Source organism: Mastomys coucha, unplaced genomic scaffold (assembly GCF_008632895.1).
Source record: "Mastomys coucha isolate ucsf_1 unplaced genomic scaffold, UCSF_Mcou_1 pScaffold18, whole genome shotgun sequence".
NCBI classification, from domain to species: domain Eukaryota; kingdom Metazoa; phylum Chordata; class Mammalia; order Rodentia; family Muridae; genus Mastomys; species Mastomys coucha.
Window position 1 is genome coordinate 54,128,717 of NW_022196900.1, and position 18,789 is coordinate 54,147,505.

The following is an 18,789-nucleotide window of genomic DNA, read 5'->3' on the forward strand; positions in this document are numbered from 1 at the left end:
GTGTGGTTTATGATTGTAGTATCAATACTCAGCAGGCTGAGGAAGCATTGTTACCATGAGCTCAAGGCCACTTCCAGGCTTGCCTAAGCTGTAGACAAAGTCACTCTCTCAAAAAGAACCTCCCCCATAATTCTGTATATAATTTGCATCTGAAATTCTGTTTGCCAATAACTATGAAATTATTCACATTACTAAAAATCTTCCTGTGCCAAGTTCTCCAACAAATTAGTTCTCCAACCCTCAGATGAAATGCTAATAAAAATTAAAGCTGTGGCCAGTAGCATGCGTATATTTGGGCTCAGGGCCAACGGACAGGCCATCTGGGTGTAAGAAAAATAGGCTAATGGCTGTGGAATCTGGTCTCTAGTGGCTCCGCTGAGAGCTGACCTCAACCATGCTCCCTCAAATTGATTGCCTTCCAGGTTATGATTTCTCATCACAGGAAACTTTGTTGCCCAATTCAAACCCTGTGAGTGAAAATGCAAACAGGAGAGCAAATGCTGCTCCCCATGCCCCAAAGCCCCTTTTGTCAGTGATCCCAAACGCACCCCAGAGAACTGCTTAGCCTGGAAGGGCTGGTCCTCATCGCATACCATACATAGGTGGAGGGCTTGTTATTCAATTCCTGGCCTATGAGAGGATACCCCTATTGTTCCTGAAAATGCTGACCAGGACCTTACTTGTAACAAAGATCCCTCTGCTCCACAATTCAGTCAAGGCAGGAGCAGGAGCGGGAGCAGGAGCAGAAGATAAGCCTTGGATGAAGGGCAAGATGGATAGGGCTCGCTCTGCCCCAAGCCCCGCTGATACCAAGTGCCTTTAAGATACAGCCTTTCCCATCCTAATCTACAAAGGAAACAGGAAAAAGGAACTTAAAACTCCCTGTGCTCAGACAGAAATGAGACTGTTACCGCCTGCTTCTGTGGTGTTCCTCCTTGCCTCCAACTTGTAAACAAGAGAGAGTAGACCATGAGAGTGGGAAGTCGCAAAGTTGTGAGTTTTTGAAAGGTTCCCAGGGACCTCATGCTCATCTGTGGACGCTGGATGGGGAGCTCTGGGGAAGTATGGACTCGTTAGCCGGCTTAGTTCTCTGTGGAGTCAGCTTGCTCCTTTATGGTAAGTTTTGGCTTGATGGTTATTTTTTTGTGTGTGTCATGCTTTAAAAACTGTGACTTCTCGCCATTCTCTCACTCTCACCAAACCTTCGATTTGGTCATACTGACACTGCTTTTCGGTGACTCTCCAGTTTACACATGCAAAGGTTGTGAAGTTCAGATTCCAGTGGCACCAGCTGGGTTTTCTAGCCATCTCTTGTAGACAGATGCTGCCTCCTGGGTTGCCACAGCCTCTCCCAGGACTGAGTAAATCACCTTATTTGAAGGGATCTATTTATTCTGGAGTATTCTTTCTTGCCTCTCATTCTGGTGTTTCCTTATCCATAACAACAAAATCGAGTTGTAGCTACTTTAAAGAAAGTCTTCTTCAATGATTTTTTTTTTTGGTAGGAACAAAATTCCTACCTTGCCGTGTACAAAACGTCATTGTGAAGTAAAAATAAGATCGATTTTCTGTAAAGATTATGTATCTCCATCCTTTTTAATACCAATAGTCCAACTCGGGTCTTTTTGTCTTTCAGGTAGGGGTCCGGGAAGTTAGGGCTATGCCACTGACTTTAATTTTTTGATGTTTCACATAGAATAAATCATATTTATTAGCCCTAGCAAGCTAACTAAAATGTAGGCAATTACCAAGCTTGCCGGACTCAGTGTTTGGCCAAGTCCTGTAGTGGCCTCTCTAGAAAAGGCAGCCAGGATGAGTTTGGGGTTTGTATGTGTACCACAGACTCTACACAGTGGGGTGCCTTGTAACTCACCCAGCATAGGTAAATCTTGCTAGGAGAAACATAAGGACCCAAACTGCAGATCATAGATACATTATCATTGCTATAGGATTCCAGGACTTGGTTTGAAAGTATTCTAATTATCATGATAAAAACGTAATTGACACAGGATATGAATTTGGGAAATTTTACCAGACTTAAGGGTGAGGGTATACATAGTAATAGAATTTGATACAAAGAAATACTTTTGATGTTATTTTTATATTTTTCCATATGTTTAAATATTTTGTTAAGTATTCAAAAAATTAACCCAGTAAAGTATGATAATTGTGTACAATTTCTCATATAGCTTTTCAATTGGATTTCAACAACCAATGTATCAGATATGTTTAATAATTTAATAATAATATTTTAATAGTAACACAAATTGCTGAAAGAGTATCTAAGATGATGCCAATTACCTATGTGGTAACTTATTTATAATATAACATAACAGCATAATATATTGCTATATATTTATATTAGTCTTTATATTAATGTAGAGAGAGGTTGATGTCTTTTAAATAATTATTAAGGTTCCTCAGTTTCGACTTGCTTTCCACAAGTCACACTGATCAGTGATAGAGAATATGGGACTGATTTTTATACCAGAGATTATAATAATACAAAGTTCAAGTATATGCTTTTGCTCTGATATAGTTTTAAGTTAAATAAATGAGTAGTATGCTTACATACATATGCGCACGCACGCGCACACACACAGAACTGTTTCAACTTATTCCTTCTCCCTAAGTGACTTTGTTATGGCATTCTACAATATAAGTTTAGAAAAGTTGTCATGAACTCATACAAAAAAGTTCTGTTCCAAAACAGTTGTCTCATTGATGCTTGACTTCAGTTCCTTGAAACTGATTTCTGGAGGGAAGGTGACAAGGAGGAGGAGGAGGTCATGTTCTTGTTAGAAAGTAGGACATAGAAAGCTTGGTTTCTGCTGAAGGTCTCTATTGATTCCTGACTTTCACACAGTATCTAAGCCTTCATGAACAGGAGTGCTTAAGGCTTGGTGACCACAAAAACAGCCTCGGCAGTTCTTTCTTCAAGTCAGACTATAATAGTGTACTTGATTAATGTGACGGGATATAGGGCTTATATGTACAGTCTACTTGGTGGCCTGGTATTCCTTTTTTGTTGTACAAACATAATGGAAGAATAAAGATTCTGTATTTGCCTCCATAAAGGTTGCTCTGGTGGCAAAGCAGCCTGCTAATACATAAACTGGAAGAGGTCTGTGGCTTCCATAACGACTCAAGATTCTGGTGCTGGCTCCTTCCACTTGAGAACTATTACCAATTTCAGCTTGCAAACAAGTTCTCATATAACTTAGTAGTGTTACCCCATCTTTAATTCCCTGTCTGCACCAAACCTAGCAGGATGCGCTAAAGAATTGTGTACACTTAAAACACACACACACACACACACACACACACACATATACACACTTCTCTGCTTCATCATGGATGTCCTATATGATTCACACTGATAGGAAGTCTTCAGGTCACACATCTTCAGCTGTCCTTCCTGTCTTGTGTGACATTTTAAACAACTGGATTCAGAGATAGCAGAGATGTTGTCTGAGCTGGCAAAGGAAATGCAATAGTAAGGTCAGGAACGTGATCCCAGGAGGAGCCTTCTCCTTGGACTGGGATCAGGACACCTCTTGGAATTGTTTTCCAAAGGAAGATCTGGCCTTTTCAGAAACTCTCCTTTCCAACCATTGCTGTTGTTAGCACTTCCCTCTTAGCCCTACCCTGAGAGAACTTTCAGGAAGAGCCTAATTTTTCTATGATATCTCTCCAGGAGCAAAGAAATTACCCAAGTCCATCTCAAAAGACTATGCTGTGTCCTTTTAGAACAGTGGCTCTCAACCTTCCTAATGCTGTGACACTTTAATACAGTTCTTCATGTTGTAGTGACCTCCAGCCATAAAATGTTTTCTGTTGCTACTCCATAACTATAATTTTGCTACTGTTATGAATTGTCATGTAAATATCTGATGTGACCTTCAAAGGGGTCATGACTCACAGGTTGAGAACTACTTCTCTAGAGACTCTGAGTTCTTCTGAAGATAATAGTTTGCTACTTACAGTTCCACCCCTCAAAAGATAGGTGTGACCAAGTTACCTCTGACTCCTAGTAGGAGATTTTCTAGTTAGCACACAGAATCAGGATTCAAGAAATTTCTTTAATCTGGAAAGATGGGCCCAAAGCAAAAGACATCATTTTAAAAATAGTTAAATGTCAGCTTTGTTATTTAGGTTAAAAAATAGATCATGGATTCTCATTGTAGGAGAAAAGTGGTTAGTTTAGAATTCTGGTGAATAATAAGTAGGTTTTGATGAAACACAAAATTAATAGGAGCTCTGCTTGTGTGAAATACGATGCATAAACTAGGTGCAAGCCAGAAATGATATCACTTCAACATGCTGCTTAGACTACACCCATTAAACAGCCCAGAGAACCTTCGCAGCAAACTAGCAGGCAAGACGCAACAGTTAAAACGTGGATGAGGAATCACAAATTTGAGTTTACAACATCCAAGGCCAGAGTAGATAAGCACAGCACATTCGTCGTTTATCTTTTGGAATGAGAATATTCATTTCTCAGGGTTTCTCTAAGGATCAAATATGATGCTGCATGTCAAATGTTAGTCAGTAAGAGCTCCCTTAATTAAGCCAATATATTAAAGGAGACGTCTGCTGTCAGCATCTGTGCAAAGCAGCAGTGATACTATTTTTCCCAGCATCTAGGTGAAGAACTCTCAGCACTTGTAGTCTTTCCCCACAATACTTCAAACTAGTTGAGCCCTTCAAGGTTTTATCTGTTCATCCCTGGTCATGGTACATATCAAGACCATATCAAAATATACACATCTTCTTGTCTCAGCCCTTGTTCATGGAATCTTACCCTTTTGGAAACAGCAAATTAAAATTTTTAAAAGCTTATTTAATTTGTATGGGTGCTTTGGCTGCATCAGTCTGTGTGTGCCCGATGCCAGTGGAGACCAGAAGAGGTCACTGGATCCCTGGGACTTATAGAGTTATAGATGGTTGTAAGCTGCTATATGGATGCAGGGAATCTAACCTGGGTCCTTAAGAATGGAAGCCAGTGTTCATAACAGTGCAACCTTCCCCAGGCAGCACTTCCTCTTCATGGCTTTCTCCTAATGCTGTGCAACCAATCAATATATCGTTGAGTTTGGGGCAAATAGAGTTAACTCAATTAGATTCTTAAAATCTTTTACAGTGGATGCTATTCATTTTCTATTCTTATCAGTACACACATTTGACTTGTTGTAGTGATTTTCTAAAACTGAGCAGAGTTTAACAGTTGTGGTAGGGAACAATTAGTATATGGGGTGGGAGGAAGGAATGTTGTAGACAGGGTTGAAGCCACAGTGAAGTAGTATTTATAGTGGATGAATTCTTACACAATGAAAATATTAAACATTGCTATCTTAAAAGGTAAATTTTTAAGTAAAAGGAATATTTCTTTCTTTGGGCATCAAAAATAAAGAGTAAACTCAAAAGGATGTTTAGCTAGATTTTTACTTAGTATTAGGAATTTTCTAATTGTTGAATACTTCCTATAACATATGCAGATGTTTTACTCAATAGACATCTAATGAATTTCTTGCGTGCCTTTTGATATTCCTATTTGTATGTGTTTGATTTCAATCAGTGGTGACGTATTGGAGATGTACTTTGGATCATGTACAGTACTAGAATATAAAAAAAGATTGTCCATTCTCCCTCTTTACCTTACAACGCTTGTGTTTTAAAGGAAAAATGGCTGATGAATTTTAGGATTTTGTGATAAGTGATATAGTTGTAATTTATGCAAAATAAAAACATTTACAAGTATGACAGAAATACCTGTTAGATCCAGTGATACAAAATGAGATTAGAACATCTAAATTGTACATAAATATTTCCATTTGGTTTTTGCTTTGCTGGGATCAAATTCAAGGTCTCATGCATGTTAGACAAGCTCTCTATTAGTGAGCTGAATACACAATTCATGGAGGCACACACCTTTTATATCAGCCTTCAGGAGGTAGAGGCAGGAGGATTAGGAGTTCAAGACCAGACTGAATTGCCTAAGACATTTAAGTCTAGCCTGAGCTACATAGAGAGACTCTGTTTCAACAACCAATGGCTAGGGATGTAGCTCAGTAGCAGAATATAAGCTTAGAGTTTACAGAACTCTGGGGTTGGTCTTCAGCATTAAAAAGAAATTAAAATTAAATGGACAGTAAACATTTAAGTAAAAGTCTAACCACTATAATGACTTCATTGACTGCTGATTTAAAAATAAGAAAATGACATTGGGAAACTTGCAGGTTGAATTTTCCTTTTCAAGAGCTCCTAAACAATCATAAATATTTTCAAAAATATTTATGAGTTATGCAGAACCACCCCCCCTCTTTTATTTTGAGAGAGAGAGAGTCTCACTGAAAGCCTTGGGCTGGTTTGTAACTCTTTGTAGTCATGCCGGCTGTGAACTTGAGATTCTCCTGTCTTTGCCTCCAAGGTGCTGAGACTGTAGGCATGAGCTACCATGTCTGGCCTACATGATGTTAAAATTGAAAAGAAAAGTGAAAAAAAAACCCAAAGGACAAAAAACCAAAGATTTTCCATAGAGGAAACAACCCAAATGACAGTTGGGAGTATGAAGTCACAGGAAATGGAGCAGAGTTGGATTTAAAGTATTAAATTAAAGTTGGGGTCAGACCATGAAGGGCCTTGAAACCCATTTTAAGTAGCTCGTACTTAGCTCTCTGTATGCTGCATTTTAGCAGGGCGTTAGTCCTATTATGTCACATCTGACTTAAGCTCTGGGAGAATCATAGTAATATTAATGTGGAGGATGGGTTAAAGTGGTGGAGACTGGAGGCTGGGTCCAGTATGGCTCCTCAACCTTGTTGGCAAGAAGGCTTCAGGGATGACCAGGAAGTCTGAAACAGCCTTAGAAGAAGATGCGGGGTTAGTGACTGGTTGCACAGTGGGGAGGGGAGCAGTATTCTGGTTTGCACAGAGGCAGAGCCATTCCAAGTGCTGGGACACATGGCAGAAGGGGAGGGATAGAGCAAATGATGGTTCTGTATATGTTGATGTTGAGATTGCATTTAAAGGGAAATGCTGAGCAAAATTTGGCTTTTGACATCTGAAACTCAGAAGAAGGGAATTAGGCAAATGACTGACACATAGTTTAATAGCCAAAGAATTTTTTTTTTTTTTTTTTTTTTTTTTTTTTTTTTTTTTTTTTTTTTTAAGAGTTAGAAGTCAGGGGATGGTAGAAACTGCAAAACCAATCCATATTCTTTCTGGAGACTTTTAGACAGTTGATGTTGCTAGGGGCAGGAGTGTAAGATGCAGGCACTGGGGTGACAGGCTCCAGGCCTGTAGCATTAGCCTACAGATGAGATGCTTTACAGAGAGCCAGGCAGCTGCATTGGCAGATCCCTCCATTGGGAGGGGGCCAGGAGATCAGCTGGCATCACTCACAGCCTCCCGGAAAGGCAGCGTCTAAAGTTGCCTCCCTTATTTCTGGAATTTTAAACTGATAACCCAATTCCTGACCAGGCTCTTCCTTAGCTCACATCACAAACACAGAAGGATTTTTTTTTTTTTTTTTTAGATGGAGGCCATGCTTGTTTCCCTCTATACCTACCTCCAAGATCTATTTTATAAAATTTTATTTACTGCCGTGTGTGTGTGTGTGTGTGTGTGTGTGTGTGTGTGTGTGTGTGTGTGATACATATGGACATCAGAGTTTGGTCCTCTCCTCCAATGAGGATCTTAGAGATTGAACTCAGCTCGTCGGTCTTGTGAGCCAGCACATTGCTGCCTGCTATGTCTCTTCAGCAGTCTAACCATGTTCCTTCCCCCAAGACTGTGAAAGCCGGACTGAAGATCAAAATCTGCTAGATGGGCAGAATCTTGACTCTTTGGCACCTTTGTTGCTGATGGGGAATGAATTTCCATGAGGACATGACTGACGTGGTGTGGAAGTGACAGAAATGGAGACATTTATGGATCAGACACAGGAGTTGGTGAGGCTGATGGGTGTTGTGGGTGGCTGGTGTTTGCTCCCTGTTTGTCACAGCCTCTTGTTCAGGGCTTGACCAGGGAGGTGTGTGTGTGTGTGTGTGTGTGTGTGTGGTCACACCCATCTCAGCAGATCTGTCAGCTTTCCCGCTTTTGTTAGAGGGTGATATCATGCTTCCTGGGGGGAGCTCTGGAAGACAATGAGCAGCCACTTTCCTCTAGATACAATAGGCGGAGTCAGGAAGGTAGTATTGACATTGCTGGGGCCTAGGAGCTAGCTACTCACTGCTCTGTGGCTGGCCGGTCAGATGGTGAAGCAGCGTAACCTTGGCACACAGGCCTGGCTTGTACAAGGCGTCTGGCTACAGGGCCAAAGAGGACTCCACCCTGGGGACAGGAGTACTTCAGACATCTGGGAATCTGGGATGGGTTTGAAGTTCAGATCCCTATATCAAAAACAACCCCCAAACAAACATCAACAGTAAAATACAATCCCCCAAAATAAAACAATAATTGTACCAGGAATAACAAAGATCGAGCTCGTATGTGCCAAGTCTTTTAATATAACTCTCAACATCCTAACTAGTAGATATTATTATTTGCTTTTTAAGTACCAAGGTAAGCAAGGCTCCACATGGTAAAATTACTTGCCCAAAGCTAAAATGTGTGGTAGGCATCAACTATTGGGAACTTCCTAACCTAATCTACATTCAAAAGATGCTATCCCTTCTCACTGTGACTCTGATGGGACTCTCATTCACTGGACAAAGAATGTCCTTTCTAGCCAGGCGGTGGTGGCACACGCCTTTAATCCCAGCACTTGGGAGGCAGAGGCAGGTGGATTTCTGAGTTTGAGACCAGGCTGGTCTACAGAGTGAGTTCCAGGACAGCCAGGGCTACACAGAGAAACCCTGTCTCAAAAAACCAAAAAAAAAAAAAAAAAAAAAAAAAAAGAAAGAAAGAAAAGAAAATATAAGAATGTCCTTTCTATTGAAGGACAGCAGATAGTTTACGAGGAGGATGCAAAATCCAACAGGAGTTTAGAATCAGCCTGGGGCTTTTAATATAAGATGTAAGAAGTAAGATCTTCCCCAAGGTCAGAGTCCCTGGCCACATAGGGAAGCTGGTGTTTAGGAAGAGAGCTAGGTTGATAGCTGAACAGAACTGCAACAGGCACAGATGTTATTTAACACCAGACCAGTGCCATGGGACCAGAGATCCATCCCTGTACCCTGTAATTACATGGACTTCTTATTTGTTTGGACTGCTTTGACCTGGTTTCTGTCTTCTGAAAGTGAAGCATTCTGAATGATCGCATGCCTCTGGGGAAATGGTGGAAAACAAGATTTAAGCAAAAATGACCTAAACACTCAAACTTTAAAACATGCCTCTTGGCTGCTGCATAGGTCACTTCAGGTTGCATACTCAAAAGCAAGGACAACATGTGCTGTGGGGCAACTGCTTAGCAGTACTTGCTACAGTGTCAGTGTGTGACAAGTATTTACGTAATGGGATGGTCCTAACTGCTTTGTGTACAAAGTTGGACCTTCTTAGGCTGCCTGATGCTGGTGTGTTCAGAACAGGCCTCCATTCCTGAGCTAATCTGTTTATATATGTGTGGGGCTGACTCTGACTTCTTTGACTGCTTAAGACCATCTTTGTATCAGGAAAAAGGAGAGAAGGGCTTAGAGCCCTGGGTTCTTGGGCTTCTGTTAAAAAGCTGGGTTGCCTGATGGGGAAAATTCCTTGCTCATGACTCATACATCCAGCAAGGTGGAGCCCCTACTCCCCCCCAAACAATTCCCAACTTCTTCTAGCCTCTGGGTCTTGATTAGCAGAGGTTCTAAGATGACTTGTCATTTGTAAGTACCCTTCTTATTTTATTTATCCCAAGCCTGTTGCTACCTAATTGATAGCTGATCTAATCAAGCTGCCACACTTTTTTTTTCTACTTGTGGGGATTTGAATGTAGGACCTTATGTATGCAGGTTGAGCATGTAACCACTGAGCTCCACACCCTTGATAGTCTGCCTCAAATGTGACTAAACTGCTATTCCATCATAAGGCTGCATGCTCAATGCCTATGTTACAATATGGTGGCATGCTCAATGTTTATGTTACAATAGCTCTGCTCACAACTCACCACTTCTTTCTCCTAATCCCCACCCCCCTCTATCAATGTCCCTACCTCCTGTATCTGAAAACCACTACTATTCCTTAAGGTTGATTTAATCATCCTCCGATTTTCATATTCAGGCCTCCAACGTCAGAATCAAAGAGGGAGAAGGTGCTTGTGTTTGAATCTCTTCCATTGCCAGTCTTTGCCTACTGACTGCGTCAGCCCGTTGCTTGGAACTCTCAGACCCGCACATGTTGGAGCTGTGCTTTGTTCGAGCTGGGTTCCTTTCAGTTTCTAAATATTTACCTTCAAGCCTTTGTGTTAGTTAGTTGCATTCTGTTGGTTAGTTTTTCTCAGCTTGACACAAGCTAAAGCTTTCTGGGGAGAGGAACCTCAAGAGGGAAAATGCCTGCATCAAATTCGCCTGTAAGCAAATCTGAGAGACATTTTCTTGATTTAATGTTTGATGTGGGAGGGGCAGGTCCACTGTGGGTGGTCCTACCCCTGGGGAGGTGGTCCAGGGTGCTAGAAGAGAATAGGCTGAGAAAGCCACCAAGCCGTGTTTCTCCATGGTCTCTTGAGTTCCTGCCCTGACTTCCCTCAGTGATGGACTGTAAGTGTAAGAAGAAATAAACCCTTTCCTCTCCAAGGATTTTTGGTCGTGGTGTTTATCACAGCAATAGAAACCTGACTCCTCTCTCTCTTTCTCTCCCTCTCCCCCCTCCCGTCTGTCTGTCTGTCTGTCTGTCTTTCTCTGTCTCTCTCTCTCTTACACACACACACACACACACACACACACACACACACACACACACAACATATATTTTGGCAAAGACTGGCATTGGAAAAGCTTCAAACACAACCAACCTTATCTAATAAGAGCACATCGATACATGTTTGCTGCCATGAAGAATTCTGGGAGATGACAGGGTCTCACCAAGAGGGTGGCATTTGAGAAGGTTAGATAACCTTATGGAAAATCAGTAGCTGTAAAGAGTAGAGGAAGATATTATAAATGGAGAGAAAAGCATTAAAACGGAGGATAAAACATTTAAGAAATACTTCCTCAGTTCGGTGTAATGTTGCTGTCACTACAATGAAGAAAATATTAGAGTAAACATTTTCTGAGGGAAAATAGGCTAAGAAGAAGATAATTTGTCTTGAGATTGGATGGGAAGGAGGCACTTATATGGGGCCCTTTAGGATATAATTTGAGGCCATGAGAGGAACAGAGGTGTTCCAGGCCTGTCTAGAAAGCAAGAAAGAAAATCAGTGTAGGTCCAGGAACACCTTGGGAAGGGAGAGACATTTTCTCTAATGTAGCTACTGGTAAGTTGCAGATGCTCCTATAAATAGATGCTCACCCAGAATCCTGTAAGCCATCTAATTAAAGTCACAGGGTCTCAACCTTCTGCTGAAGTCCATGAAAGTAGGAGGACATCAAGGGGGTGATGTGGGTACAAGAGGACACACAGGGTCTGCCCGGAGAGGATGAGCCCAGGAGAGGGGAGATTCTATGAGAAATGGTAGAGGTATTTAGCACAGGAGAGAGAAGGCCTCCACAGTGTGACTATGAGGTACAGTTGTGAAATGTTTGTAGTGACTGGGCAGGGCTTGGGTTGAGAACTAAGGAACTAGACCAGGTAAGTGTCATTTGCTCTCTGAGAGATGTCTCCTGCTCGGCAGCATTCCAATTCCATGTGCTTTTCTGTGAGCTTACTTAGAGGGTGAGCTGTAAGGGAGGAGGATCCAGGTCCTTCTCTCTACCATCACTGACTAAGGATAATGGGAGGCCATGCAGGAGTCTGAAGGAAGTGGGGGGGGGGCTGTTACATAACAGATACTGTCCACATCCTTCGAAGCAAGGGATCGTTGTAGGTTTCTGACTGCATCATAACAGGTGGGTTTGGGGGGGGGGGGGCAGCTGTGATAAAGTTATTTAGCACAACAATCAGATTGGTATGTTTCATGCTTGTATATAATATTATATATGGTTCGTGTTTACTCTCATTACCCTCTCGTCCTGCCACTCCACCCCCAGTGATCTCTTTTGCCATTCAGCCTATTCCTGCTTTCATGTACTTTGGCCTTGTGACCCTATGAATTAATTAGGTCACTTCCAGGATCCTGGGTGAGCATCTATTTATAGGGGCACAGGCAATGTACCAGTAGCTATGAAATTAGAGATGATATCTCTCCCCTCCCGCTGCAACCATGAACTGTCCTTAGTTCCTCATGGTAGGTAGGGCCTCGTGAATCCTTCCCAAAAGCAACTCTTAACTGCTGAAAATCATGGAATCCTTGAAAAAAAAAAATTTTTTTTTTTTACTACCTTTTCAAGAGGGAGAGACAGAAATACAGGTCTTGAGAACTAAAGGGAGGGAGTGTATACAAGTGCTTAAAGCAAGTCCTGTGCGGTGAGTGTCTTGCTTGAGTTTTCATTCTTGCTTAGTGTTTGTGTTGGTCAGTTATCACCTTGTAAGAGGCTACTTCCCCAAATCCATGGCTAGACTGATCTAGAAACGGTCACTCGCCTGGGCTTTGTGCTACCTGTGTGTGTCCATCCGGGTGACTCTGCTTCAGCTGGGGCAGCTCTGCTTCTTGCTGCCAGTGTTGAGTGAGGGCTGTATGGATGGCTCAGTTCACACTCCCTCCTCCTCCTCGAGCCAGCAGGTTATGGTGGAATTTGTTTTCCTAATGGTGTTATCAACCAGTGAGGGGTAAGTAGAAACAGACAAATGAGTGAGATTTCCTTTAAGAACTTGGTTTAGGATAGCACTACCACTCCTAAAATATATGTCATGCCTAAACTCAAGGACCAGGAACTATACTAGACCCCAAAGAGGCTAAAACAAGTACAGGGAGGTAATGACTGTGGAAGAGTTGGGACCAAGAGTTCAACCGAATGTACCTGCTGTTAATCTTGAGTATGAGAAAGTTCACCTGAAAAGCTTATATTAGCTTATATTAGTCTGGGACTCGGGGGTGGGGGGGGAAAAGAATGTGAGAGTGAATTCTATCAGATGTCATATAGAGCAGTGCTTGAATTTAGAAGACATTAAGTAAATGTTAACATCGCCACTGATTTTATCCACCTGACATGACTATGAATACACAGAGTAGCATAGAAAGGCTTGACTCCACGGGTTGGCAGTTTCAGCCATTTTACCAGCAGTGAACGACTCTGAGGGGAAGTCTTCTAAAGAGACCTCAAACAATTCATTTATAATTTCACTTTCTCTGTCTTAGAAGTACCTCAGAGCTGTAGACTCAAATCCCTACCCCCAGGTTGTCCTTGCTCTGTCTCCGCCCCTCCATTCTGTGCATCTCACGCCCGCCACTTCGGCACTACAATGAACACAAACACCTGCCAGGAGGGGTGGAACTGGAGCCAGTAACCTATGCCAGCTGCAGAGGCTATGCACCACCGAGTGACTCTAGACTAATTCCAACATGAGTAATGTGTGAGTCCCTCCAGCTGCTTCTGGGAGCAAACAAAAGGCCCTGCTGTTGCCAGCCAGGGAAGGATCCCCTCTGACTGTATCACTGTTTTCCCAGGGACGGCTTTCTCTGGGGAGAGCCAGTAGCTTCTATCAGGCACCCCCCAAATCTCCAACAGATTGAGTTTTGATAAAACTCAAAAACTTATTACCCTTGCTGAATCCACTTTTGCATCTTACGGAAAGTGATTAAGAACATAAATAACTGGGCAAATTCATCTCGGCCAGAGGCTCATTCATCTGCATGTGACCTTGAGCAAGTCCTGTGCCCTTGTGTGGAAGAAGGATAATGACATCCCATCCTAACAAGGTGTGAAATGAAGCATGACCAATGCCTAGCAAAATACAGATTAATAACAAACATTCAAAACTATTAGCTGTCCTTATTTCCTGTCTTTCTGCACAACGAGGTCAAAGTTTCCTCAGAGCTCCCGTGTTTAAGAATCTGTACCCAGCACTCTCCCTTTATCTGTGGGTTTGTCTGCCAAGGTTTTTGTTATGTGTTACCCTCAGGCCAAGATATTACCCAGGAGGCTCCAGAGATAATTGCAAGGTTTCAGTTGCTCAAGATTGTGACTCAAAATCTCTTCCTTTTCAGCTTCTCTACCTCACGCAGACCTTTGTCCAGTGTATCCATGCTGTGTTCACTATCTGCCCCTTAGTCACTTGAGTCTCTATCTTGGATGCGAGGCTAATCACTGTGCTATCACAATACGAGTATTCAAATAACCAGTATTTTAAAATAATGATTGAGAAGTGCCTAGTAATGGTGGCAAGGTGGATGCACTAAAGAGAAAGCACAGGCAAAAATGTATGAAATATCATCTATATTGGGAAAGAATGAACATACACACACACACACACACACACACACACACACACGTATGTATTCTGAGGCTGCCAAGGTTTATAGTGAGAATCTATGGCATTATGAAAAAAAAAAAAACCCAAGTCATGCTAAATTTACTGTTGTGTATCACATAGCAAATGTTATATGACAAGTGCTTAATTCATAAAGGCACTAAATGGGTGTGTGCATTTATAGAAAAAAAAAAAGCATGTATGGAGTTTGGTACATTCTCTGATGTCAGACTTCCTCTGAGTAACATGGACTGATCCATCACAGATAAAGGTGACTGCTGGACTCAGTATTCTATTCCATACCTCTCCCTCTCAGCACATGTCACCAACCAACCCTTTTTATTCTAGTTCTATTTTCCCCTAAGAGTGCTGTTTGTTTATTTATTTACTTAGTGTGTAAGTTAGAGGCCAATTTATATTCTCTTCCTTCCACAATATAAGTCAGAGTCTTTGTATATATAATCATGAGTAAAACACATAGTTTCCTGCAGAGAAGGTTGCTATTACAGTGTGAGTTGAGGCTAGCTATTCAGTGGGTTGTTCGTAGTAGTTCTGTTCTGTAAACCCTGGGTACAGGACTAGCATTCTGCAAACCTCTGATCAAAACACTTTCATTAGTAGATCAATACATATAATGCTACCTGTTTGCAGCAAGTCATTTTTTTTTTTAAAGCTGAGGAAACCTCATCTAACATCATAGCCTTCTTGTGCTTAGGAAGCGAGGCAGTGCTAGAGTAGTCTTTAAAAGGTAAAATCACAAGCAAAAACAGCACCAAAAAAAAGTGTCCCTAAATAAATTAAAAAGAGATGGTTCATAGTATGCAATCTGAGCAGAAGGATGCCCCTGCACCCAAGCTGTGGTCTCTGCATGCATTCACGTGCCTGGGAAATACTGCAGCGTGGGCTTGGTGGATACAGGTAGACCTTAGCTGGTATGTGAATTCACAGAGACAGCATCTGTAAATAATCAGGGCTCCGCTTGCACATACTGCTCAACAGAAGCAAAGTAGACCCAACCATGGCCTAGCTTTTCTGGAAGTCCCATCAGGATCCCGTATTTCTACAAAAGCATGGCTTTCTGTTGCCGCTCTGCTCTCTACTCCGAGTGGCTTAGCCACAGATCCACAGATACCAAGTATTTTCCCCATATTTTGGCATCAGTGCTAAGGAAGCATGAGGCCCCAGATGAGCATCCACTCCCCAGTACTGCCTCAGCCCAGTGCTGGTCACAGCAGATTCTCCCATCTTGAAAGCATGGTTTACAATTTCTGCCGCTTCTAAGCAGCCTGTCCAGTTCTGAGCCACATGAGATAATACACAAGACTGATTAGATTTCCAGAAAGAGATGTCTTTAAAATGTTTCCTTTTACAAAAACTGCTGGTACTTAAATCACCATTTTTCCTTTATATGATACAACGTTTTATAATTTTGTCCCATATGATACAAAAATTGCTTCCTAACAATTCTGGTTAAACCCCTAAAGATACTACTTTTGAAACTTATTTAAGAATAAAAACATGGGGCTGGAGAGATGGCTCAGTGGTTAAGAGCACTGGCTTTTCTTCTGAATGGTCCTGAGTTCAAATCCCAGCCACCACATGGTAGCTCACAACTATTTGTAATGGGATCTGACACTCTCTTTTGGAGTGTCTGAAGACAGCTACAGTGTACTTACATATAATAAATAAATAAATCTTAAAATAAAGAATAAAGACATGATCTTCAGCAGCATAAATAATTGAGAGAATTCTGAAAAAGGATAGTGTTTTGGGAATAGTTCTACTAGGTCTTCCTGTGGGCTACAATACCCTTTATATTTCAAAATGATTATTGTTTTTATGTGAATGGATGTTTTGCTTGCATGTGTGCTGTGTACCATCTGCCCTTGGAGGCCAGAAGACTTCAGATTCACTGGAACTGGAATAACAGATGGTCGAGAGCTGACCTGTGGGTGCTGGGAATTGACTCTAGATCTTCTGGGAACAAAATAACAATGCTTCATGTCTGAGCTCTCTCCCCAGCCCCTGAGGTGGCCTGAACCATGGAGGGCAGTGTCAAGAGTTTGGATACACACATCTACAGAAAGGGCAAACCAGATCTGGATTTCTATAAAATTTTAATGTAGTACAAAGAATACAAAATCACGAAGAAAGAGAATGGTAGTTACAGGAAACTGGTGTCTTGTTTGGGAAGAGAGTTACTTAATAAACACATCTCCTCCAAAGCAAAACACAGCCTATACTCACAATTCTAGAGGCCAAGGAAGGAGGATTGCCACAAGTTTAAGACCAGGCTTAGTTACATAGTGACAGGACAGCTCAGGCTGCAGAATAAAATCCTATCCCAAAAAACAAAAACAAGCAAAACACCCCACAAAACAACAGCAATAAATCAAGCCATCACACAAAGCTTGATCTTTTAAGCTTAAAGAAATGGAGGAAATAAAAAATCAGTTTACCTGGTCATATTCATATACTTATATGTCCAAAAGTGACATTAGAGATAAACAGCAAAATGAGAAAAATACTTGCAACAAATATGGCAGATGACAAAGACTACATTGACATTTTGTTTAAAAGTGATTGAAATCAATAGAATAAAGTAAAAATAGGGAGCAGGGCAGTGGTGGCACACACCTTTAATCCCAGCACTTGAGAAACAAAGGCAGGTGTATTTCTGAGTTCGAGGCCAACCTTGAACAGAGGAGTTCCAGGACAGCCAGGGCTACACAGAGAAACCCTGTCTCGAAAAACCAAAAACAAACAACAACAACAAAAAAAAAAAAAATAGGGAAAAGAAACAACAACAAAAATGCCCCAAAAGGGAAGTATAGTTGGCAAATAAGGGTACGAAGAAGTTTGCTGTAAAAGCAAGAGATCATTTTCCTATGTCATAGCCAAAGAGATGAGAAACCAGTGAGAGTGTTCTGTAGTGCACACTAGGCGGGTGATAGTGCCCTCTCATGGACCACAGCCCTTTAGAAAGCAGGAGCTTTGAAGAGCAGGAATCTTTTATGTGTTCTGATAAGGCAAAGCAAACATTCAGAAGACAGAATTGTGTTCGATCTCAGCTGAGGTGGTGGTCTGTGTGGCTTCTGTGGTTTATTCCTATTTACATAAACAAAAGTTCTATATTAGCCGGGCGTGGTGGCGCACGCCTTTAATCCCAGCACTTGGGAGGCAGAGGCAGGTGGATTTCTGAGTTCGAGGCCAGCCTGGTCTACAGGGTGAGCTCCAGGACAGCCAGGGCTATACAGAGAAACCCTGTCTCAAAAAACCAAAAAAAAAAAAAAAAAAAGTTCTATATTAACGTAATAGCAAGCACAAAATATTCTTCTCTAACCATTTCCTTTCACTGTGTTTAGGTAAGCCCAATCTTATGTTTAAAGAGGTATTTCATGAGATGGGTTATATCTTTTATTTAACTTTCAGAATGCTGTGAGATAATCATGTTATTTTTATGATTTTTTTTTAGAAATACTGTGCTTGTTTTTAATCTTAAAATTAGTATTACTTAACTAAGCTAAGAAACAATGACCAAGATCCCCATGTTTATTATGATTGCTGTCTATTTTGAATACATAAAATGTTGATGTCTGTCATAATATTTTTCAGTTTGTCAGTATGATTGATACAGGGTGTGTTCAAGACAAAATTTCTACCCTGTCAATTTTTATTAAATTATTCTAATGGTCAATTAAGTAAGACAAGCAAGACAACAAAAAATGTTTCTCTTATAATATTTAGTTAGGTTTAGAAGTGCTAAAGTTGATTCAAAGCAAGAGATCATTTTCCTGTTTTATAACAGAAGAAATGAGAAACCAGTATGAGTATTCAATAGTGAATACTAGGCTGGTGACAGTGCCCTCTCATGGACCACAGCCCTTTAAATAGCAACTTAGCATTGTAGAACAAGAATCTTTTAAATGTTCTTATAAGGCAAAGCAAACATTCAGGAGACGAAATTGTATTCAATTTCAGCTGAGGGAAGAAAACATAGGCAGTAGAAATTTAAATAGTGATTTTCCTTTTTAAAAAACCTTTACTTATTTGTATGTACGAGCACCTGCTTGTCTTTATGTGCACCACAAATGTGCAGTGCCACGGAAGTTAGAAGAGAGTGATGGGTCCCTTGGAACTGGAGTTATAGAGGATTGTGAACCACTTAATGTGAGTGCTGGGAACTGAATGACTGAACACCCTCTCTCTAGCCCCTAGATATCAATTTTAAAGTATAGCATTTATGTGTTTCAGTGTCAGATATATTTTTATAATTACAAAATAAGTTTCATTCACACAAAGAATTGGAAGCACAGAAAAGTATTTTGTATAATACAGTCAGTAACATCAGTCAATATATTT

General features: G+C 41.2%; 1 protein-coding gene across 2 annotated transcripts in view; it reads left to right on the top strand.

Annotated features, from left to right (window-relative positions):
* Nucleotides 1-614: 614 nt before the first annotated feature.
* The window catches only part of Tek (TEK receptor tyrosine kinase), a 110,786-nt gene continuing 92,611 nt past the window's right edge, over nt 615-18,789 (top strand). Inside the window, exon 1 of one of the 2 annotated variants that reach the window (XM_031377864.1) lies at nt 615-1,116. In XM_031377864.1, coding sequence (XP_031233724.1) covers nt 1,065-1,116 — 52 coding nt within the window. In that variant the 5' untranslated portion in view covers nt 615-1,064. The remainder of the gene's footprint in view (nt 1,117-18,789) is intronic. The other variant, XM_031377865.1, reaches the window with a different exon arrangement.